This window comes from Capricornis sumatraensis, chromosome 22 (genome assembly GCF_032405125.1).
Source record: "Capricornis sumatraensis isolate serow.1 chromosome 22, serow.2, whole genome shotgun sequence".
NCBI classification, from domain to species: Eukaryota; Metazoa; Chordata; class Mammalia; order Artiodactyla; family Bovidae; genus Capricornis; species Capricornis sumatraensis.
Window position 1 is genome coordinate 13,638,540 of NC_091090.1, and position 24,653 is coordinate 13,663,192.

General features: G+C 39.7%; 1 protein-coding gene across 4 annotated transcripts in view; it reads right to left on the reverse strand.

Moving 5' to 3' along the window:
• ILRUN (inflammation and lipid regulator with UBA-like and NBR1-like domains) overlaps positions 1-24,653 on the reverse strand; it is a 100,478-nt gene that overhangs the window by 58,940 nt on the left and 16,885 nt on the right. For all 4 annotated transcript variants that reach the window (XM_068994115.1, XM_068994113.1, XM_068994116.1 and 1 more), the window contains exon 2: positions 1,236-1,390. In XM_068994115.1, coding sequence (XP_068850216.1) covers positions 1,236-1,390 — 155 coding nt within the window. The remainder of the gene's footprint in view (positions 1-1,235; positions 1,391-24,653) is intronic.

Here is a 24,653-nt window from a genome sequence, read left to right on the forward strand (position 1 = left end):
AAATAGAAAACATGGCTATTTTCCTGTATTACCATGTGCCTCTCAAACTTACAATGCCCCACACTGTTACAACCAAAGGGGAAAAGAAGCTAATGAAAATTTTATAAAGTCACTGATGTCCAGTCACCTACAACAATGGGTCAGTCCAGATTACGTGTTTTTGCTCCTAGACACACCAAACGTTCATCCAAGCTAAAGTTATTTCCAAATAAGCCAGACAAACTAACAGTAAGTTTGGTATATTAATTATGATATAAAAGGCTAGCTTAGCCAGTCTCTCCCCATCACAAAGAACTGAAGTATAAAGAACTGAGAAGTAAACAGCGTCCAACAAAAGGTTTGAGTCCCCAGAGTTTTCTATGATTTCACATCAGATTACCATGCTAGACAGGGATCCCCCACACCAACAAATTTTAGCTAAGTACACCTTTTGTACTTTCAGAAAACTTTCCATCTCTCAGAATTTCTTTTGTAAACACTCAATAATAAGGAAGTTAAAGCATCCTCACCTAGTCAGCATAAATTGTTACTGGATGGAATAAGACATGCTAATAAACTCATTCAAATTTTAAGTCATTTGAAAAGAATGTAACAAGTTATCAGACATTATTTTCAAAGAACCATAATTAATTTATGCTGAATTTTCCTTAAGTCAGCAGTAAGTCAAAACAATAATTCTTTAAAAAAGCAACTTCTCAATCTTTCCATCTTTTCTATTCTGAGCAAATTGGTATACTTCTTACCCTATTTTTCAAAGTGATGATAACAGCTCAGATCGATAGCTCAATGAAAATTTCAGACAGAATTAATCCTTGTGGTTGCAAAGAAATGAGCTTTCAAAAAAGCAGAAGCTCACAACTCTAGCTACCTTGTTCTTTTCAAGGATGTACCTCCTCTAGCATGCTGGAAATAACTGGAAGATTAATTAGAGCAGAAATAAAACGATGGAGTAGAGCTATACTTGTGGAGACAATACCACCACCACACACATGCCTAGTTCCTGGTATCAAAAGAATATTGAATTGTGTTTAAATGTCAAGACTGAAATTCTTCCTAATCTAGGGAATATTTTATTGGTGTTTGGGTCATCATACCAGTACAAGAAAATGCTACATCATGTATAAGGAAAAAAAGAGATACACAATCACGTCATTTAAGCTAAAACATTTCCTTGTTTCTTTTAACTGCTAAGAGAAAGAAAACTGGGCAGGGAAGATGGCTCTTTATACATTTACCAGAATTTTGGATCCGCCAGGTTTTTATAAACTGAGTATCAGGAGGTATCGACTCCCCTTCTCCTATGGTGACATCTTCAACAAAGGACATGGAGGGCACACTGATGTTTGGGCTCTCAAAGTCATAATATGCGCCAATTGCTGCTTGTAGGTTCCTACAAATAAAAAGAAAAGGCAAACGACTTCAGTCCTCTCCAGAGCATATTGATCTGATTGTCAAGCAAAAGAACACTAGGCTTGTTTTCTTAGGCTATGTTATAGAACCTGTATAAAGAAGGTATATAGATGGCTCCTAGTATGTTAATCTTCAGAGTCATTGATTCTGGCTTAGGAACAACAGGAAAAAACAAAGGACCAACAAACTTGTGCAACACTTTCTTCGCAAGGTACCCACATAGAAAGTAAGCATTATTAGCACCATCAGCAACAATGTAAGAAAATCTTCCTTTTTCCCATAAGGACAGCAAGTATGGGTAAGAAAGTCAATTGAAAGATAGCTCCTCTGTAGCTGTGACTAAACTTCAAAGAAACTCCATTAAAGAAAATTCTCATTTTTAAAAAAGGCAATACTTGGTTCAAGAAGTTTAATACAGTGGGGATTTCCTTGCTGGTCCAGTGGTTAAGAATCTGCCTGCCAATGCAAGGGACACGGGCTACATCCAGGAAGAGCCCGCATGCCGCAGGGCGCTTGTGTTGCTTTGATCCCACACTCTAGGGCCTGTGCTCTGCGACAACACTGGCCACTGCAATGAGAGGCCCACACAGCACAACTCGAGAGCAGCCCCCATTCTCTGCAACTGGAGAAAAGCTGGAACAGCAACGGAGACCTGGCACAACCAAAAATAATAAAGGAACGCTTTAAAAAGCTGCATACGATGGAAACTACCTAGCTTATCTCTTTTCCATACACATACACACACACAGGTATTATTTGTGGCTTTAATAGATATATCTAAACTTCCTTCAATAAAAAGTTATACACTTAGTGAATGCTCTCACCATGAATGTATGGAGTGTCTATTTCCCCATTCATTCATTAACAATACTTCTCTAACATTTTGTATTTTTGTCAATCTGATGCGTGAAAAATAAGATCTTGGTGAGGTCTGAAAATGGTTTTCTCTTTTCATGAGAGGTTAAATATCTTTTGGGGCTTCCCAGGTGGCACAGTGATAAAGAATCTGTCTGCCAACGCAGGAGATGCAAGAGACGCAGGTTCAATTCCTAGGTCAGGAAGATCCCCTGGGGCAGGAAATGGCAACTTGCTCTAGTATTCCTGCCTGGGAAATTTCATGGACAGAGAAGCCTGGCTACAGTCCATGGACTCGCACAGAGTCAGACAACTGAGTGACTGAGCACACAAGTGTCTTTTACACTGTCACAAGCCATGTGTAGCCTCTTTTTAGAAGCACAATTTTGTAAATGGTGGTGTTCTTTTTAATTACGTATAAACTTCCTTATGTCAGAAGGAACGACCAAGCATACAAACCAGAGTCCCTAACTGAACAGAATCATGCAACTGACAGCTTGGCTCATCAGTGCCAGAAACCAAAGGCCACTAAGGGATTTAAGTAAGCTGTGTTCATTAGAGAAACTGTTGGTAATCACATTAACTGCTTCTCTTATGGTCTTCCTCAAACTAGTGACATCATCCCCAGTCCCCAAGGAAAAACAACACAAAGAGCATTTTTCCAAATATAACCCAACCATCAGCCGATGGATCCAGTGGGTTGTTTTTAATTATGCATAAACATAGCATGAAATAAGGTCTGACAGTACACAACTGTTCAACACACATGCTATTAACAGCAAATACTTTTCTGCTGAGGGCCTGCCTACTCTTCCAGGTGTTTGCAGCTGCCAGAAAGGAAGGCTATATTTAGAACAGCTACCTCAGGTCAAGCCCCATGCAATGGTGGCCTGTAGTATTAGTGAGTAATGACCGGAATTACACTACCACCAAATGCTGGCCTGTCACATGTGTGCTAGATAAAATTTACATAGAGCAGAGTTGGGTGAGGGTCTAAACTGTGCCTGTTTATTTGACCATTCAATAGGAAGGCTCGGGCTTCAGTCTTTCCAGCAACTTCCTTATCTAGTTGGTACTTATCTCAAGTGAAGAATATGTGACTGGTCAAACTTAGGGAGGCCCAGATCCTACCACTCACCAACAGACTCAGGAGTGTGTCTGGAATAAGCCTTACATTTAGAGATCAGACATAAAACAAAGGAAAGAAAAAGAGGCTGAATTTGTATTTTTTCTGAAAACTTTTAAAATAAAACTGTCCACCTTTTCATAAAGATAATTTTTTTTTTTTTTTTTGCCAAAGGTCTCAGGCAAACAGCCTGAATTGTTTTCTGTTCACTTAGCTGTAAAATATGCTTGGGAGGGAAGAAACTATTTGTGCACTCAGGACAACTGCCAATTCTCATATTCAGCCTGTGTCATATTTCACCACTTGGCTGTGCCTGCTATCAGACAGGACTTTGAGACCAGCATAGCAGAAACACGAACAAGTGGAAAAATCCAGTTACTCTACTTAGGCAGATCCACCCCCCTCCTCAAACCTCTTTTCACACATTCCTACTTAACCCACAGCCAAGCCAACAAAACTGCTTACTTATACCTATATTATCAAGAGAACTCAGCCAGAGAGAGATTAAGCAACATTTTTAAACCCCAAAGTGAAACTGAAAGTAGAGAACTAGTCTCCTGGCAGGAAGGAGTGAAGGATGACAAAGCATAATCATCTCCCAAGTACAAGGCGGAAAAAGAGGACATTAGCCTGGCAGTTCCCTAACCCACAGGGCAGGTACACAGCCCCCTCAGCGCTTAGACCATTTAGATCACTGCCTCCCTGGGCCAAGAAACAGGAGGAATAGACTTACACAGCGCCAATTCAGTGTGAGAATAAGCAAACATAATAGCATACACTCCTGTTTAAAACAACATACTCAACTACTATTAGGCAACAACACACTCCACATGAAACAGAGATGGCTGAGGACATGGGAAAGAAACCTGGACACCACTCAGTATTCAGCCCAGCCTGAAAGTGTAAACCTCCAGGTTCCTTCAGTGTCTTTGCTCAGGAAAAGTTTTTACTCTGATCTCAAAGTTAAAAGTGCCTAAAGAATGAAGGGGAGCAGTGTAACAAGTGGAAAAAAGGCACAGGCGAAGAAGATGGATGATGGTGATGATTATATAACACTGTAAATATACTTTATGCCAAAGAACTATGCACTTTTAAATGGTTAAAATGGTAAATTTTTATCTTACTTTATTTTTATTGATATGACCAACTTAGACAGCATATTAAAAAGCAGAAACATTACTTGGCCTACAAAGGTCCATCTAGTCAAAGTTATGGTTTTTCCAGGAGTTATGTATGGATGTGAGAGTTGGACCATAAAGAAAGCTGACCGCTGAAGAATTGATGTTTTTGAACTGTGGTGTTGGAGAAGACTCTTAAGAGTCCCTTGGACAGCAAGGAGATCAAACCAGTCATTCCTAAAGGAAATCCATCCTAAATATTCATTGGAAGGACTGATGCGAAGCTCCAATACTTTGGCCACCTGATGTGAAGAACTGATTCATCAGAAAAGACCCTGATACTGGGAAAGATTAAAGGCAGGAGAAGGGGAGGACAGAGGACGAGATAGTTGAATGGCATCACCGACTCTACGGATATGAGTTTCAGTAAACTCCGGGAGCTGGTGGCAAGAAGCCTGGCGTGCTGCAGTCCATGGGGCTGCAAAGAGTCAGACGCGACTAAGCAACTGAACTGAACTGATAGTTGATTTACAATGTTGTGTTGGTTTCTGATGTATGGCAAAGTGATCCAAATATATTCTTTATCATATTCTTTTCCATTATGGTTTATCACAGGATACTGAATATAGTTCCCTGTGCTATACAGTGGGACCTTGTTGTTCATCTGGTAGTCTGTGTCTGCTAATCCCAAACTCCTAAATTTATATTCTCTGCACCCACTTCTCTCCTTTGGTAACAGTAAGTTTGTTTTCTATGTCTGTGAGCCTGTTTTGTAAATACATTCATTTGGATCATGTTCTAGGTGGAACCTAAAATGGCCACATATAGGCAGTATCACTTGTTCTTTGCCTCTCTGACTTTGATCAGTGTGGTCATCTCTAGGTGCGTCCATGTTGCTGAAGGCGGCATTCTTTCATTCTTTTTATGGGTAAGCAGTGTTCCATTACATATATTCACCACATCTTTATTATCCACTCATCTGCCGACGGACAATTAGGTTGCTTCCATATTTTGGCTACTGTGAACAGTGCTGCGATGAACATGGGGGTGCACGTATCTTATTAGTTTTCTCCCAATACAGGCACAGAAGTGGAATTGTTGGATCATATGGCAACTCTATTTTTAGTTTTTTAAGGAATCTCCACACTGTTTTCCATAGTGCTTACACTAATTTACATTCCCAGCAGCAATGTAGGAGGGTTCGCTTTTTTCCACACCCTCTCCAGCACTTGTTATTTGTAGATTTTTTAATGATGGCCTTTCTGACTGGCGTGAGGTGATTCCCCAGTGTAGTTTTGACTTGCGTTTCTCTAATAATTAGCAATACTGAGCACCCTTTCATGTGCTTACTGGCTATCCGTTTGTCTTCTGTGAAGAAATGTCTATTTAGATAGTCTGCTCGTTTGTCCACTGGGTTGGGTTTTTTTTATTATTGAGTTGTATGCACTTTGTGTGTATTTTGGAAATTAAGCCTTTATCAGTACATTGTTTGCAAATATTTTCTCCCAGTCCATCAGCGGTCTTTTCAATTTATTTATGGCTTCCTTCCTGTGGAAAAGTTTTTAAGTTTTTTATTAGGTCCCATTTCATTATAAAAAGGTAAAATTTTAAATGGCTTTATTTAGAGGAAGCTCCTAACCCGGCTGTGGGGCTTTGAACAAGTGGCTAATCATCTGTGTCAGTTTACTCATGTACAAAACTGAGTTTTTTATGGTAAGTTTGGCTTATATTTTATATTACAAAGTTTGTGTTACAAGGTGGGCTGTGAAGACTGCATGAGGTAGTGTGTGTAAATGCCATATGCCTTAGGTTGCCAGACATTTAATTAACGGACATTTATCCATGTGCAAGGCACTCAGCCTTGGACAGAAAAGACACCCATTACAGGCAAGGGTCCTCTCCATTATAAAGCCTAGCAGCCTGCAGCAAACCAGGGACACTCAAACAAGGGTAACTGCAACTACCTCTCACACTGATGCTTATCAGCCCAAGGCAGCTTTTTCATCTGGGGGTGAAAAAATGGGCTTGGTGCACAACAGTTTCAACCACACTGATAATCAAGTTAACCTGATTTGGAGTAGACGGACCTGTAGTGCTGATATGTGTTTTCTGATGAAACACAATTCTGTAACTCAGAAGTGACATTGTCAAACCTTCATTTTATAGGCGAGACCACAGACACACCGACACATAAGTAACTTGCACACGTCTATATATCTTTTAACTTACCCAGAATTTCCCAATTATCTACTAATGCTCTGAACATCTTATTTTCTTAAGAACGTACTAAGTACCATCGTGAATTCTATAAATCAGCTAGTTATAACATCTCATTAAGCCAAATTTTTGAAAGTGGTCAAATGTCTAATTGTGTATATATTCAAAAACACAGATTTATTTTTGTACTATTTATACAAACATAAGTCAGATTAACAGTCTTATGAAGAAAAATCATCAATATACTGAATACATATCAGGAATATCATCCCAAAAATACAAGGGTAAAAGAAAACAGTTAAGAAAACTAGGAAATCAGAATTTAAGAAGGAATGCCGGAAGTCTAAGTATTAGCTCAGATTCTCAGCAAAATAAAATTAGATATCTTTCCTCTTCCTCTCTGAACAAGAAACTGAAAAGGATTCAAATTACTTATAAGAAAAAAAACAAAACTATCCGAATAATCTGGACATAAATTGGGAAATCAGAATAATGAATCGATCCAGTTAAACATGAACAGTAGCATCTTCAGGCTTCAAGCAATACTTACTCTGAACTTCAAGAAGTCTCTCTCATCTATGGAGTGCCAATGACCCTGCTCCCAAGGCACAGGCATAGCAGCCATCAGGAAGACTTCACTATCCCGAATGACTGAGATAACCTGACTAGAAAAAGGGTCAGCAGAAGAGGTGGCAGTTCTTGCCAGGGCTTTCCAACATCAACTCAACAGGCCTCTTGCATGGAAGACCAAAATGAGGGGCAAAAAATGGGACTCTGTTAAGGCCTTCGAGGAAACTGAGAATTTTATTAAAACAAAGATGAAAAAAAAAAAAAGATGAATGCAGGTAGGGAACAGAAGCTGAACCAAAGAAGGCTCAAATATTTTCAAACCTAAAAATTAACTAACAGATGATACTATTTAATATGTGAAGACAGGAAGAAAGAACTAGGCAAAGATTTCATTAGGAGCAGCAAAGGTCACACCACTGTTTACCCACTTCTTAGAGCCCTCGCCAAGTCTAAGATCGTTTCTTCATTCTTCTTTTCCTGGCTATTTATTGGCCCATTAATTCTCAAACTTTTTAGAACTGGTCCTTCTAACATCAGCAGTTATACTGCTTCCAAAGAGAAAGTAAAATACTAACATTCTGCATGAAAACCCAAGGCAGTGGAGCTGTTTCAGACTATAAGTATGCAGTTTCGGGCTACATACTTTAAAGGATAAGATATAATTCAATGATATTTACTTTATTCACAAGGATTTGCAACTACCTCTACTTTCAAACTTTTAAATCATTTGAGATGAACACCACATATCCATTAAGTAATCATTTCTCATTATTCCTTCATTTCCATCCCCTGACAACTAATCTGTTTTCTGTCTCTATGAATTTGTCTATTTTGGATAACTTATATAAATAAAAGGAATGACACAATATGTGTAACCTTCTATGTCTGGCTTCTTCCACTTAGCATAATATTTTTGAGATTTATCCCAAATGGTAGCATGTTGATCAGTATTTATTCCTTTTTATGGCCTAACAATGTTCCATTATATGTAGATACTACATTTTGACTATCCATTCATTTGTTGATGGGCATTTGGATTGTTTCTACCTTTTGATTATTACTACTGCTATAAACATTCATACACAAATGTCTGGGTGGGCCTGTGTGTTCACTTCTTCAGATATATACCTAAGAGTAGAACTTCTGGGTCACATGTAATTCTGTTTCACTTTTTGAGAAACCACCATACTGTTTTTCACATCAGCTGAACCGTTTTGCATTTTTATCAACAATGTATAATAAGTGTTTCTATTTTTCTACATCCTCACCAATACTTCTTTTTTCTATTATTAGAGCCATCCTAGGGTGATTCCCTGGTGACTCAGACGGTAAACAATCTGCCTACAATGTAGGAAACCCGGGTTCAATCCCTGGGTCAGGAAGATTTCCCTGGAGACGGGAATGGCTACTCACTCCAGAATTCATGACTGGAAAATTCCATGGACAGAGGAGCCTGGTGGGCTACAGTCCATGGGGTCACAGTCGGACATGACTAAGCGACTACCACTAGTGGGTATGAAGTGGTATTTGACTGTGGTTCTGATTTTCATTTTCTTAATGAGCAATAAACAACTTTTCATGTACTTGTTAGCTATCTGTATATCCTCTTTGGAAATAACATCTATTCAAATCCTTTGTTCATTTTTGTGACTGGGTTGCTTGTCTTTCTATTGTGCAGTTGTCAAGAGTTCTTTACATATTCTGGATACTAGAACCTAGATATAAGATTTACAAATATTTTCTCCCATTATGCTGACAGTCTTCACTTTCTTGATAATGTCTTCTGATGCAACACCAAGTTTTTTTTGTTATTGCAATCTAATGTATCTAGTTTTTCTTTTATTGCATGTGACTCTGATGTCAAATCTAAGAATCAGTAGCCAAATTCAAGGTCATGAAGACTTATCCCTATGTTTCTTCTAATAGTTTTATTGTTTTATTTAGGTCACTGATTCATTTTTTATCTAATTTTTGTATAAAGAGTGAGGCAGAGGGTCCAACTTCGTTCTTTTGTCTGTGATTATCCAATTGTACCAGCCCCATGTGTTAAAGAAGATAAAATATTTTTAATAGAACAGAAAGCTGGACAGCCTCTTGGGTATGAGTGGGATTCCGCCCTCTGTGTGACCCTAGCTAGCCACTGGGGACACTTCGGTTGCAAGGGCAATAAACGGAAAAGCTCAGCCCTCGGCAGCCGAGAGGGGACAAGCTGCGGCGTGCCGCACCTCGCCGTGGCACGCTGCAACTCGCCGTGGCGCATGAGCATGTGCTCATGCTCTGAGCACACTGAAAGACACACCCCACTCCCAAACACAGTGTCCAGGGCTGAGAGAACCAACATTTATGTTCAGAATCAAACTAAATTATCAGCATAAAAACCTTTCCCTAACTGCCAATCAATAACTATAGATAGTATTTACTTCTCCTGTATTACTTTTCCCTAAATTTCCACTCATTCATGACTCTAGGTACTAGAACTGTAGATAAATAAGACAAAGTCTTTGCTACCAAGGAACACAAGAAAGAGTTAAGAAAGAGTTGGGGGACATCCCTGGAGGTCCAGTGGTTAACAATCCGTTTTCCAAAGCAGGGGACACAGGTTCAGTTTCTGGCTGGGGAACTAAGATCCCAAGCACCACAACAGCCAACGTGCCACAACTGAGTGCATGCACTCTAGAGACTGTGCATCACAACCAGAGAAGTCTGCAAGCTGCACGCAGAGAAGCCTGAGCGTGCCACAACTAGAGAAAACCCCACAACAAAGAGCCTGCATGCCACAAGGAAGACAGCGCGAAGTTTAAAGCGAAAAAAAGGTTAATATTAAAAAGGAAAAGATGTGGAAACATAATCACAATTCAATGAAGTAAACTGCAGAGAGGAAACCTAACCAAGGACTGCAAAAGTACAGAAAATACCCTTCTCCAACTTAGGACTTCAGGGGAAGCATCGTCAGCTAGGTAACATCAAAACAGTACCCCCATTGAACTGTTTAACCACCCAAAGAAAGAGGGTGAAGGGGCATTTCAGATACAGGGAGAGACTCTCCAAATGCACACAGAACACCACAAACTCACAGACAGCCAGAAAAAGAGGTCTGACAACATTCAAGTCGTTGGTTCTGGTTGTTTCTGAAACCTAAAAGAATTGCTAAGTTAGGTTCTAAGATACTTTTGTATCATTATTAATTCTCATTTTTATTCAGACTAGTTTAAGACAGAGTTCCATTTTCTCCAATAAAGTCCTAACTGAGACAAGACTAAAGTATTACAAAAGTTAGAAATCCACACTATATAACAAAGTCAAGGTGAGTAGGAAGAAATGGGCTCCCTCTGTCTCGGCTTAGCAAGACACCAGTCCTCGTATGTCCCAAAGTGACTGGTTACACTCCCCACGTACTCCACAGCTAGATGAAGTCTTAGGAGCCTGGACAATGAAAGGAAACTGCACACACAACACTGGGAAAACCTGAGTAAAGTTCTTCAAGACAATCCAGTCTGGCCTTCCAAAGGAAGGTGTGACATACAAGATAAGAATATGACTTTCTGCCTAAAGGCAGAGATCTGAGACTACTAATGGCCAGGTAATCTAGAGATTTATGCTGAATTCCAGGGCAAGAATTCTCTGTATCAATAAAACTGTGAGACCCTGATGAATACAATATAGACAGCCCCTTTCGAAACTTCTCCCAGGGTCCCCCAACCTGCCATCTCCTCCCTTCATTATGAAACACATCTGAAAGAAACATAGCTGGGGAGGGGGGAATTTTAAAAGGAGTGACATTCCACAGATTTGAGAAAGCTCAAAATCCAGAAATTATGCATCCATGCCCTGAACAGAAACCTTTAACCAGAAGTGGTAAGGCGAGCTAAGGGACCTAACCCAATCCTAGCAACTCTCTTTAGCAATCTCAGGAGACTCAAATCTGATTATATTATTACTGGAGTTGGTCATTTATCAAAGGGAATGTTAGAATATGAAATGGATAAGCAATGAACCTAAGTTTTTAAAAGAGCTCTATTATGAGGTGCCTATAATTACTATATTCCTCATCAAGCCCTAAGCCCCCAAAGTAGCATCTCACTGGAAGAGGAAAGCTAAGCAGCACGGCCCTCACAAAGGATCTATCTCCCACCCTGCCCCTGTATCTCCTGTGCTCCTCTCAAGGATGCAAGAAAAATGTCAGACACGTGGAATCTCTCTGGGAGAAGGTAGGCCAAGGCTTTTAGTTCTCTGCCAGTGAAATGAGTCAACAGACGACCACAAGACTTACTGACTGTATTTCACTGCTCCTGCCCTACAGAGGATAGTGCACACTTGGGCTTCTTCCTGCTTGCACCCCCAGATTGAGAACACTGCCTGGCATATAGAAGGTGCTCAATAAATACTTGTTTGAAAAGAATACACTAGTGACCAAATATAGTACTGTTGACCTTTGAACAACACGAGGTAAATTGAGTATGTTCACTATAATTAGATTTTTTTCAATAGTGAATACTACATGATCCGAGACTGGTAGAATCCACAGCTTGGGGAAAGCGGATATGGAGTCACATTATATAAGTTATACACAGACTTTCCACTGCAGGACAGTGTGCACCCCTAACCCCCGCATTATTAAAAAGTCAACTGTATTTTTCCTTTCCTTTTACCACATTTTCCTCACAATTTTCCTCACAACTGTATACTGGAAGTATCGGCATATCTCCGTTTGTTGTGCTTTACAGATATAATTGCTTTTTCTGTGACTTAATTTACACCTTTATGGCTGCGCTGGGTCTTCGTCGCTGCTCTCTCCAGCTGCAGTGTGCGCGCTCCTCCTGCGGGACCCGGGCTCTACAAAGTTTCAGGAGTTGTGGCTTGCAGGCTCTAGAGCACAGGCTCAGCAGTGTGGCGCACGGACTTGGTTACCCTAAAGCCTGTGGAATCTTCCTGGACCAGGGACCAAACCCATGTCCCCTGCACTGGCAGGCGTACTCTTAACCACTGGGCCACCAGGGAAGTCCCTAGAGTTGCCTTTTTACAAACTTCAAGTTTGGGGCAGCTAGTCTCACCGTCTGAGATGGCCTACCCTCTTTCTGTGGAGTCTGTGTCTCTCTAAATAAATCCACTTCTTACCTATCACTTTGCCTCTCACTGAATTCTTCCTGCCACCAAACATCAAGAACCTGAGCTTCATTAAGTCCTAAAGCAGAACTAAAACCTCTGACGAATGGATGATGTCAGTGATGTCAGTATTCTTCATACCAGAGAAGACCACCTGAGGCCAGCAACAGAGAAGCTCTTGAAAAAGACTATCTGAGGCCGGCTTAAAGGAACCACAGAAACCCATCAGATTATCTAAGGCCAGACTGGCGTGCAGGCCCTGTGCACACCTGATCTTTGATCTTATCAGCACCCCCACCCCTGAACAGTGGCTATAAAATTGCTCATCAAATTCTCCACCACTGGGACACACAGTTTTCAAGGCAGGACCCTACTGTGTACCCCTTTGCCTGGCAAAGCAATAAAGCTATTCTTTTCTATTTCATACCCCCTCAAAAAAAGTCTGTGGCAAGCAAGTCTATCAATACATTTTTCCAACAGCATTTGCTCACTTTGTGTCTCTGTATCCCATTTTGATAAGTCTTAAAATATTTTGAACTCTTCCATTGCTATATTTATTATGGTGATTTGAGATCAGTGATCTATGATATTTCTATTGTAACATGAACTGTGCCCACATAAGACTGTAAAGTTAATTGGTAAGTGTGTGTGTTTTGACCACGCCACCAACCAGTCATTCCCCCATCTCTCTCCCTTCTCCTTGGGTCTCCTTATTCTGAGATACAATGTTGAAATTAGATTGTGGCCTCTAAGTGTTCAAGTGAAAGGAAGAGTCACACATCTCTCACTTTAAAAGCTAGAAATGATTGAGCTTAGTGAGGAAAGCATGTCAAAACACAAGACAGCCAGAAGCTAGGCTTCTTGCACCAAACAGCCATGCTGTGAAAGCAAAGGGGAAGTTCTTCAACAAAATGAAAAAGAGCAATCCGTGAATGCACAAATCATAAGAAAGTGACACAGCCTTGTTGCTGATGTGGAGAAAGTTAGAGTGGTGTAGACAGAAGATGAAATCAGCCACAACATTCCCTAAAGCCAAATCATAACCCCAGAGCAAGACCCTAACTCTCTTCAGCTCTATGAAGACTGACAGAGGACAGGAGGCTGCAGAAAAGTGCTTAAGCTAGCAGAGGTTGGCTTTGAAGTTTAAGGAAAGATGTGATCTCCATTTAATATAGAAGTGCAAGGTCCTAGAGGGAGCAAGTGCTAATGCAGCAAGTTATCCAGAAGACCTAGATAAGAAAATTCATGAAAGTGGCTAGATTTTCAATGTAGATGAAACAGCCTTATAATGGAAGCAGATGCCATCTAGGACTTTAGTGGATAGAGAGAAGTCAATACCTGGCTTCAAAGCTTCAAAATGAGAAGCTGACTCTCTCAGGGGCCAATGCAACTGGTTGCTTTAAGTGGAGGTTGATGTTTATGTACCACTCCAAATACCCTAGGGCCCTTAAGAACTTTGCTAAACCTACTCTGCCTGCGTTCTGTAAGGCAACAACAAAGCCTGGATGGCTGAACATCTGTTTACAACATGGTTTACTGTTGAGATCTGCTCAGAAAAGATTCCTTTCAAAACATTACTGCACATTGACAATGCTCCTGGTCACCCAAGAGCTCTGATGGAGATGTGCAATGAGATTAACGTCGTTCTCATGCCTTCTAACACACAACATCCCTCTGCAGCTATAGATCAAGGAGTCCAATTCCAAGTCTTATTTTCTAAGAAATACATTCTATGAGGCTACAGCTGCTACAGATAGTGATTCCTCTGGTGAATATGGTCAAAGGCAATTGAAAACATTTTGGAAAGGATTTACCATTCTAGATGCCATTAAGAACATTTGTGATTCATGGCAGGAAGACAAATTTACAGGAGTTTGGAAGAAGCTGATTGCAGCCCTCACAGATGACTTTGGAGGGGTTCAAGACTTCAGTGAAGGAAGGGACTATTGATGTGGTGGATGTAGCAAGAGAACGAGAAACGGAGCCTTAAGATATGACTCAACTGCTGCAATTTCGGGATAAAACTTGGACCAATGAGGCTCTTACGGATGAGCAAAGTGACTCCTGAAATGGAATCTACTCCAAGTGAAGATGCTGCAGAGATTGCTGAAATGACAACAAAGGACTCAGATTATCACATAAACTTACTTGATAAAGCAATGGCAGGGTTTGAGAGGACCGACTCCCAATTTTGAAAGAAGTTCTACTGTGGGCACAATTTGTCAAGCAGCACTGCATGCTACAGACAAATCATTCGTGAAAGGAAGAGACAATCAATTTGGCAAACTTCATTGTTCTCTTACTTTAAGCTGCCCTGGCCTGAAAGCGGAGAAGGCAATGGCACCCCACTCCAGTACTCTTGCCTGGAAAATCCCATGGACGGAGGAGCCTGGTGGGCTGCAGTCCATGGGGTCGCTAAGAGTCGAAACAACTGAGCGACTTCACTTTCCCTTTTCACTTTCATGCACTGGAGAAGGAAATGGCAACCCACTCCTGTGTTCCTGCCTGGAGAATCCCAGGGACGGGGGAGCCTGGTGGGCTGCCATCTATGGGGTCGCACAGAGTCGGACACAACTGAAGTGACTTAGCAGCAGCAGCAGCAGCAGCCTGAAAGCAGTCACAAAAAGAAATGTGCACATCCATGTTCATAGCAGCATTATTTACAATAGCCAAAAGATGGAAGCACATGTTTATCAACATGTGGTACATACATACGGTGGAATATTACTCAACCTTAAAAAGGAAAAACTGTCCCATGCTGAAACATGGATAAACATTGAGGATATTATGCTTAAAGATAAGCTGTCACCAACAGAGACAAATACAATATTAATGGTAGTCACAAGTATCTAGAGTAGTCATTAACAGAAACGGGAAGTAGAATGCTGACTGACAGGGGCAAAGGGAAGGGGGAAATGAGGAGTTACTGTTTAATGGGTACAGAGTTTCCATTTTGCAAGATAAAAAAGCTCTGGAGATTAACTGTATAACATGCTTAACACTACTGAACTATACACTTAAAAACCATTAAGATAATAAATTCTATGTTACAAGTATTTTACCACAATTTTTAAAACTGTTAATTAGGATGAAACCAATGTGTTTCATTAAGAAATTCGGACTTATTCCTATAAGGAAAGGAGAGCATAGAAAGGTTATAAAAACAACTCTTTTGAAGTACAACTTAGGCAGCATAAAATACTCATTTCAGCTGCACAATTCAATGATTTTTAGTAAAGTTACTGAACTATAAAACAATCGTCATGTCACCCCAATAAAGTCTGAATGCCTGCAATGTATACATATGGTAATGGCACAGGGGAATTAAGAATGCTAATCAGGTGACCTGGACATAGGAACATTATCCTGGATTATCCAGGTGAACTCAATGTAATCACTTCCTTAAGCACAGAAGAGGGAACTGACAGAGAGAAGCAGAGAGAAAGCAGCATGAGGAGCCGCCTGACATGCTGGCTTTGAAAATGGAGAAATGAGGCCATAGGCCACGGGGCGGTATGTGGCCCCTGGAAGTGGTAAAAGGCAAAGACATGAATTTGAATTCTCCAGCAAGAACACAGCCCTGTTACACCTTAATTTTAGCCCAGTGAGACTCATTTTGCATTTCTGAACTCCATAACTGTGAAATTATAAATTGGTGTTTTAAAACCACTAAATTTGTGGTAATTCATTAACAAAAAACAGTGAAAAATTAATACAATGGTTATTTGCTGTATTAGTTTTGCTATTTTACTGTTAACATGTGTTTGAAAATGCATATCACACAAGGAAACTATGAATGTAAAAAAAATGAAGAAATGTTGCAAATAAAAAGCTGCTATTTTCTGCTGAGTCATTTCCTTCATCATAGCTGTGCTCCCAAGAACTCAATTACCCATTAAAGATGCACATTTAGAAGTAACTCCTCTCTTTCTGGCTTCTGTCCCCCACCCTCTGCTATGTAACTGTCATGGATACTTCCTAAAAAGGTAAACAATCGCTAGGTTCAGTGCTAACTGAAATTCTGAAGATACTAGAGCCGAGGACATGCCCAAAGGAGACATGAAGTATATGACACCCAAAAAAGCCCCAGAATGACAAACAGAAAACATGATTCAGACAAAACTATTTTGATAAACAAAACATTTGTGGCTTATTGTTGTTCATGAAACTTTGGCACATAATTTAAAGCAGCAGTTACAGAATGACCAGGTAAATCTGTAATTAAGTATGGTTTTCAGAAGTGTTTACCTCAGAAGGAACTTAGAATAGGCCAGTAATGGTTAAAATGTGTCTTACCCTACAACCTAGTCAGAAATGTGTCTAAAAGATACAACTTTTATTATTATTAAAAAGTGCCAGAAAGCCAAAGTTTAAACCAACATTCCACTCTCAAATCTAGCTGTTGTTTCTGCATATAGAGAAAAAGAAATTAAGGGCCTTCAAAAAGAAATCACACATCTTTGTGTGTGTGTACGCACGCTTAGCTGCTCAGTTGTACCCGACTCTTGGCAACCCCATGGGCTGTAACTCCCGAGGCTCCTCTGTCCATGGCATTCTCCAAGTAAGAATACAGGAGTGGATTGCCATTACCTTCTCCAGTCCTGACCCAGGGATTGAACCCAGGTCTCCTGAATTGCAGGCAGATTCTTTACTGTATGAGCTACAGGGAAGTCTTTTACCTATACCTTTGACAAAAAGGCTCCACACCTATCTTAGATGTCCTGCCTAGAGATTTCCTGATGGTGTGTCACAAGAACTACACTGACCAAACCATCTTTGGAGAATGCAACAGTAAGCCTCAGCCTTTTCATCTCCAAAAACGACCGTACCTTACCAATCTTAATAAAACTTGACCAAGTCCTGTGTAATATGATGAACAATGCCAATGCAACGCTATCACTACCAAAGAACATCTCATGGCTCTAATGCCTGCTCTGCTCATTCTGCAGCCAACACATCTCCAAATACTCTGTGGCTATATTTGGCTGTTCTCTGGTACATGTGGGATAGGTACCTCAAAAAGCTACATACTTAGAGCTGGAAGGCTAAATTAAATTAGACACAACTTGGGAAAAGGTAGATTTTGTCACAGCTCACAAACCTGACAGGACCAGGCCCCTTTTTCTTTTATGAACTAATAAAACAACAGTATAAAATGTCACAAATTGGTGCCATCTTTAGTAGTAACGACCCACTGAGAACAAACAAGGAAGACAACATGGAAAGAATATTTCCTGTAAAAGTCCTTACAACAGTCTCAAATATTCTTAATGTTCTCATGTCTGGGCATCCATTTGCACATGAGAACAGTCAGGTTTGGGCAGCTCATCCAACTATGGCATTTCTTCTACGTTACAGAAGAAAAGGATTTTTAAAAACAGCTACTTTGCATGATACTACATAATTACCACCAGTTAAATTACTACCCCACAAAAAAAAAAAAAAAAAAATCACAAAACTATCCAAAAAAACATGGAGTGGGGAGGAGGGAACTAATTTGGTTCACAAAGAAAAACTAACAAAAACTCAGGAAAAAACTTTCTGTAACTTGTTCTGATTTTTCCCTAAAAAGAGTGGTCTCTCAAAGACAGAAAAGCAAACATCCCCAATCAATGCAAACACAATGAAAAAGTATATGTATTTCAAGCTTCACAAAGGTCACGGAGATGTCTCTCTCCACTACTGCTTCTTTGGATACTCTATAGCTGAGGTCAAGGTAAATATGTTCAGCTCCGCACTATTAAGATAAGTAAGCAAAATCTGCTTCATTCACCATAAAATCCTTCATAACTCTGGTTAAGTCCCATTTAAAAATTAGCAGTATCCATATTCCTGGGGAGAAAGAATCAATACTGTGAAAATGACTATACTACCAAATGCAATCTACAGATTCAGTGTGATCCCTATCAAATTTCCAATGGCATTTTTTCACAGAAGTAAAACAAAAAATTTCACAGTTCATATGGAAACACTAAAGACCCCGAATAGCCAAAGCAGTCTTGAGAAAGAAGAATGGAACTGGAAGAATCAACCTTCCTGGCTTTAGATTATACTACAAAGCTTCAGTCATCAAGACAGCATGGTACTGACATAAAAACAGAGATATAGACCAATGGAACAAGATAGAAAGCCCCAAAATAAACCCATGCACCTATGGGTACCTTATTTTTGACAAAGGAGGCAAAAATATACACTAGGACAAAGACAGTCTCTTCAATAAACAGTGCTGGGAAAACTGGAGGGCTACATATAAAAGAATGAAATTACAACACTTCCTAACACCATATACAAAGATAAACTCAAAATGGATTAAAGACCTAAATGTTTAAGACCAGAAACTATAAAACTCTTGGGGAAAAACATAGGCAGAACACCCAATGACATAAATCAAAGCAAGACCCTCTATGATCCACCTCCTAGAGTAATGGAAATAAAAACAAAGGTAAACAAGTGGGACCTGATTAAACTTAAAACCTTTTGCACAGCAAAAGAAACTCTAAGCAAAGTGAAAAGACAACCCTCAGCATGGGAGAAATTAACAGCAAATGAAACAACTGACGAAGGATTAATTTCCAAAACACATAAGCAGCTCATACAACTCAATGCCAGAAAAACAACCCAATCAAAACGTGGGAAAAAGACCTAAACAGACATTTCTCCAAAGAAGACATATAGATAGCCAACAAACACATGAAAAAATGATCAACATCACTCATTATTAGAGAAACGCAAATCAAAACTACAGTGAGATATCACCTCACACCGGCCAGAATGCCCACCCATCAAAAAGTCTACAAACAATAAATGCTGGAGAGGGTGTGGAGAAAAAAGGAACACTCTTGCACTGTTGGTGGGAATCCAAATTGATACAGCCACTATGGAAGACAATATGGAGATTCCTTTAAAAACTAGGAATAAAACCACCATATGACCCAGCAATCCCACTCCTAGGCATATACTCTGAGGAAAGCGAAATTGAAAAAGACACATGTATCCCTCATTGTTCTTTGCAGCACTATTTACAATAGCTAGAACATGGAAGCAACCTACATGTCCATCGACAGATGAATGCATAAAGAAGCTGTGGTCCATATACACAATGGAATATTACTTAGCCATAGAAAGGAATGCATTTGAGTCAGTTCTAATGAACTGAACCTATTATGGATAGGTTCAGTGGATGAATCTAGAACCTATTATACAGAGTGAAGTCAGAAAGAGAAAGATAAATATCGTATTCTAATACACATTTAATGGAACCTAGAAAAATGGTACTGAAGAATTTATTTACAGGGCAACAATGGAGAAACAGACATAGAAAACAGACTTAGGGACATGGGGAGAGGAGAGGAGAAGGTGAGAAGTATGGAAAGAGTAACATGGAAACTTATACTACCATATGTAAAATAGATAGCCAACAGGAATTTGCTGTATGGCTCAGGAAACTCAAACCAGGGCTCTGTATCAACCTAGAGAGATGGGATGGGGAGGGAGGTTCCAAAGGGAGGGGATATATGTATACCTATGGCTGATTCATGCTGAGGTTTCACAGAAAAAAAATTTTGTAAAGCAATTATCCTTCAATAAAAATAAATTAATTTTTTTTAAAAAGCAATCTTTTCCTTCAAACCTCTGAAACAAGGTTTAGACTGCATTTCCCAATAAATTTCTGAAAGGCCCCATTTACCATGTTAAAAAAAAAAAAACTTAGCTGTATCTTCAGAAAAGACTGCCAGCCAATACACACAGAAGGAACAACCGAAAATTCAGAAAACTTATCTTATTGCAATCACCTGGCAGTAAACAACCCAAGCAAGGATCATCAATGGATACTAAAGATTGCTGGGAAAAGGGATATTCTCACAGTCTCTCACAGATTACTTACTAGTTACAAAGGACAGTAACAGATATACACTGTCGTAACTAAATACTCAAATTTAGCACAATAATGGAAAAAACAGCAGATGTAACAGAAAACACAGAATCATCTGTTATTATTTCTAACAACAGAATGTTTATTAACCTTAATTTGGCCATGAGGAAACAGATTAATCAACAATATGGGACATTCGAGAGGACAACTGGCCCGGACTCTTAAAAAATGTCAATGTTGGACTTCCTTGGTGGTGCAGTAGATAAGGAGCTGCCTGTCAATGAAGAGGACGCGGGTTCGATCCCTGCTCCGGGAAGAGTCCACTTGCTGGGGAGTAACTAAGCCCCTGCATCATAACTGCTGAGCCGCACTCTAGAGTCTGCGCTCTGCAACAGAAGTGGCTAACACTAGGAGAAGCCTGAGCACCACAACAAAGAGCAGCCCCTGCTCAGCGCAACGAGAGAAAGCCCGGACAGGCAACAAGGACCCAGCGCAGCACACCCCGAAAAACACCACCAAAAACCCAATGTCATAAGACATGCAAATGGCAAAGGTGAGGGACTGTTCCAGATTAAAGACACAACGACCTAACATAACATGAGACGCTTGAGAAGATTCTGGGTTGTTTTAAAGGGCATTTGGGGAACAAATAGGACAATCTAGATATGAACTGTATTTGAATAACACTAGTATTCCAGGCTAAATTCTTTGGGAATGACAATGACATTGCAGATATGTAGCACGATGCCCTTGTTCTTAGAAAATACCTGCTACAGGACTAACGGGTGAAATGTTGCGATGACTTCAATTTATCACAAATGGTTCAAGAGGGCAAAGTAGAATAAAATCCAGAGACAGAACTCCCATACATTGCTGGTGGGAATGTAAAATGATAGTTACTTTGGGAAAAGATACTTGGGAGTTTCTTAAAAAGTTAAACTTAACTTTACAATAAAAAATGGCACTTAATTCCTAGGTATCTACCCAGAAGAAATTAAAACACACATAAAAAGATCTTGCAAATGAATGTTCATAGCAGTTTTATTCATAATAGCCAAGAAGCAAGAAAAGATCCAAAGGTCCATCAACTGGTAAATGGATAATCAAAATGTGGTATATATCAATACAATGGAAAATTACAACACAATAAAATGGAAAATAAATAAAAATACTGATACATGCTAACACATGGATAAACACCATACAACACTAAGTGAAAGAAGCCACATACAAAAGAGCACTTACTGCATGATTCCGTTCATATGAAAAGTAAAGAAAAAGCAACAATTCAGAGACAGAAAAAAAGTAGTGTTTGCCTGAGGCTGGGAGTAGGAATGGGGATGAATTATAAACATGCAGATGAAACTTTACTGAAGTGATGAAAATATCACAAATCTAGATTGCAGTGATGGCTGCTCAGTCCTATAAACTTACTAAAAACCATTCAATTATCTATTTCAAGTGGATTAACTTATGATATGTAAGTTATATTCAATAGAGATACTGTAAAAATGAAGCAGACACGGTAAAATGGCAATTACACAGGTATTCATTGTGCTAGTTTTTCTGTAGTTCTGAAAGTCTTCAAAATAAAAAGCTGGGGGATAGATCAGAATGAACTCTGCAAGGCACACACTTAACCAAAATTAGTTTTTAACTGCAGATCTCCCAAAGGAAGTAAAAGGACAGAGCACCACCCTGAAAAGATTAGGATTAAATACAAGAAGAAGGCAGTAGAGGGATTCCCAGTGGTTAAGAATCCACCTGCCAGGGCAGGAGTTCAATCCCCGGTCCGGGAAAATCCCACATCCCACGGGGCAGCTAAGCCTGGGGGCCACAACTACTAAGCCCACATACCCTGCGGCCCATGATCCACAAGAGAAGGCCTCGCGCACAACCAGGGAAAGCCCTCATGCAACAACGAAGCCCCAGAGCAGCCAAAAATAAAAATAAATACGGAAACCACTGTTTATAAATAATTTCAAAATAGTGGTTAGCTAAAAGAAAAAAACAGTGGACCAAGGTCCAATTTTTATCTGAGAATGTGATTAAAAACTTTTCTCTACTTTTAGGTATTATTTTTTCTAATTACACAATACATTTTCATTACAGAAAATCTGTGAATTAATGTGAAAAAGAAAGTATAAAAAAGAAACAACTATACAATCTCACAGTCAGTGATAACCATTTGTAGTTTGTTCTTTATCCTTCAGGTAAAAGCAGACCCATTTTAGTGAATGAAAGCTATCTAAATATACCTGATCAATTATTCAACTGGTATACCGAAAGTTTATATCATATCCAATCACATGAATCGTAAGAATAAAAAAACAAAATAAAAACTTTTGAGATGCAAATCCAATACTTCCTTTCAGCTTCCAATTAAAAATTTCATACTTTAGCCTCAGCTCTCTCCCAAAAGCCTCCTAAAATTTAAGTACTGTGCTACAGATTGAATGAATGCTTGTGCCCTTGCCCCCGCCCCAATTCACTGTGAAATCCTAACTCCCAAAGTGATGGTAATAGGAGGTGGAGCCTTTGCGAGGTGATTAAGTCAGGAGGGAAAAGCCCTCTGAGAGGATGGAATCAGCGTCCTTATAAAAGACATCCTAGAGAGCTCCCTTGCCCCTTCCATCACATGAGGTTACAGTGAAAAGTCACCTGTAAGCCAGGCCCCTCACCAGACATCCAATCTTTTGGCACCCTGATCTTGGACTTCCCAGCTCACAGTCTATATTTTTGTTATAGCAGCCTGAATGAAGAAAAATGGGAGGGAAAAGTCAGAAAAATCACAAGGACAAAATAAACAAGTGAGGAGGCAACATATGGGTCGCTAGAAAGCAGGCAGACAAGTGGTAAATGACTTAGCTGACCTGAAAAAGATGACTCGTCCTGGGTCAGCAGTGAGAACAAGTAGAAAAGGAATCCAACTTAAGATGAGGATTCCCCAAAAGGCTGAGAAATTAAGAGCACCAAGTACCCTACAAGTGAAGGTGAAGACATGGATAAAAACAGAAGTTATGCATTTATTTGCCCAAACTATGCATTAGACCTCAGATCCCCAATTCAGTCTAAACAACGTGGAGCTGGTGACTACCCCACCCTGGAGGAAACGGGTGGAGCTGTTAAGCCCTCAGTTAACAAACCCTACAGTCTGGCCCACAACTTCCAATTTACCTTTGTGTCCTACTCTTAAATAAAAGTAGATAGCTAAGAAACAAGTACTTAAGGTAAAAAGTAATATAAAAAACCAAAACAAGTAAACATAAAAGGCAACTTGAAGAAAACAACTCTCAGGAGATCTCAGAAAGCAGAGCAAAAATTTTGTCAAAACTTCATGAAAAGAAAAAAAAAGAAAAAGACCGAAGACCAAACCAAAAAACCCAGTATCTGAAAAATAGGCATTCTAAAGAAAGAGAAAAGAGGAAATAAAGAGGAGGAAATCAAAGAATTAATTCAAGAAAATTTCTAAGATGTAAGAAAAACAAATGGACAAACAGAACAAAATAGAGAAATACAGAGAGAACAAACAGGTGGTTGTAGGAGAAGCAGCTAAGCGGAGGAAAGAAATAGGTGAGGGAGATTAAGAGGAACTTCCAGGTGCAAAAAAAATGAGTCACAGTTATGGAAATGTACAGCGTGAGGAATATAAAGAGTAACCATCTTTGTACAGTGACATACCACAACTGCACTTACCAGACTTCTTGTGGTGATCATTTTAAAATATACTGAAACAGCAAATCACTATGTTGTGTGACAGGAACTAACATAGTGTTGCTGTAGGTCAATCATACTTTCAAAACATAACTCCTTAAAAAGATCAGATTTTTGGTTACCAGAGGCAGAGGGAGGAATTGCAGGAAGGCAGTCAAAAGCTACAAACTCCCAGATATATGATAAATAAGTACCAGGGATGTAATGTACAACATGATAAATATAATCAACACTGCCACATGTTATACACGAGAGCAAATTCTAAGAGCTATCTCACATGAAAAAAATTTTTTTTAATTTCAATTTTGTATCTCTATGAGATGATGGATGTTTACTAAACTTACTGTGATAATCATTTTATGATGTATGTAGTGAAGTCATTCTGCTCTAAACCTTAAATTTATGCAGTGCTGTATGTCAGCCAAGGGCTTTCCAGGTGGCTCAGTGGTAAAAGAATCCGCCTGCCAACGCAGGAGACACAGGAGACGTGAGTTCAATCCACTGGGTCAGGAAAAGCCCCTGGAGAAGGAAATGGGAACCCACTCCAGTATTCTTCCCTGAGAAATCCCACGGATGGAGGAGCCTGGTAGGCTACAGTACGTGGGATCGCAAAAGAGTCAGATACAACTTAGCGACTAAACAACATGTTAACCAAATCTCAATAAAA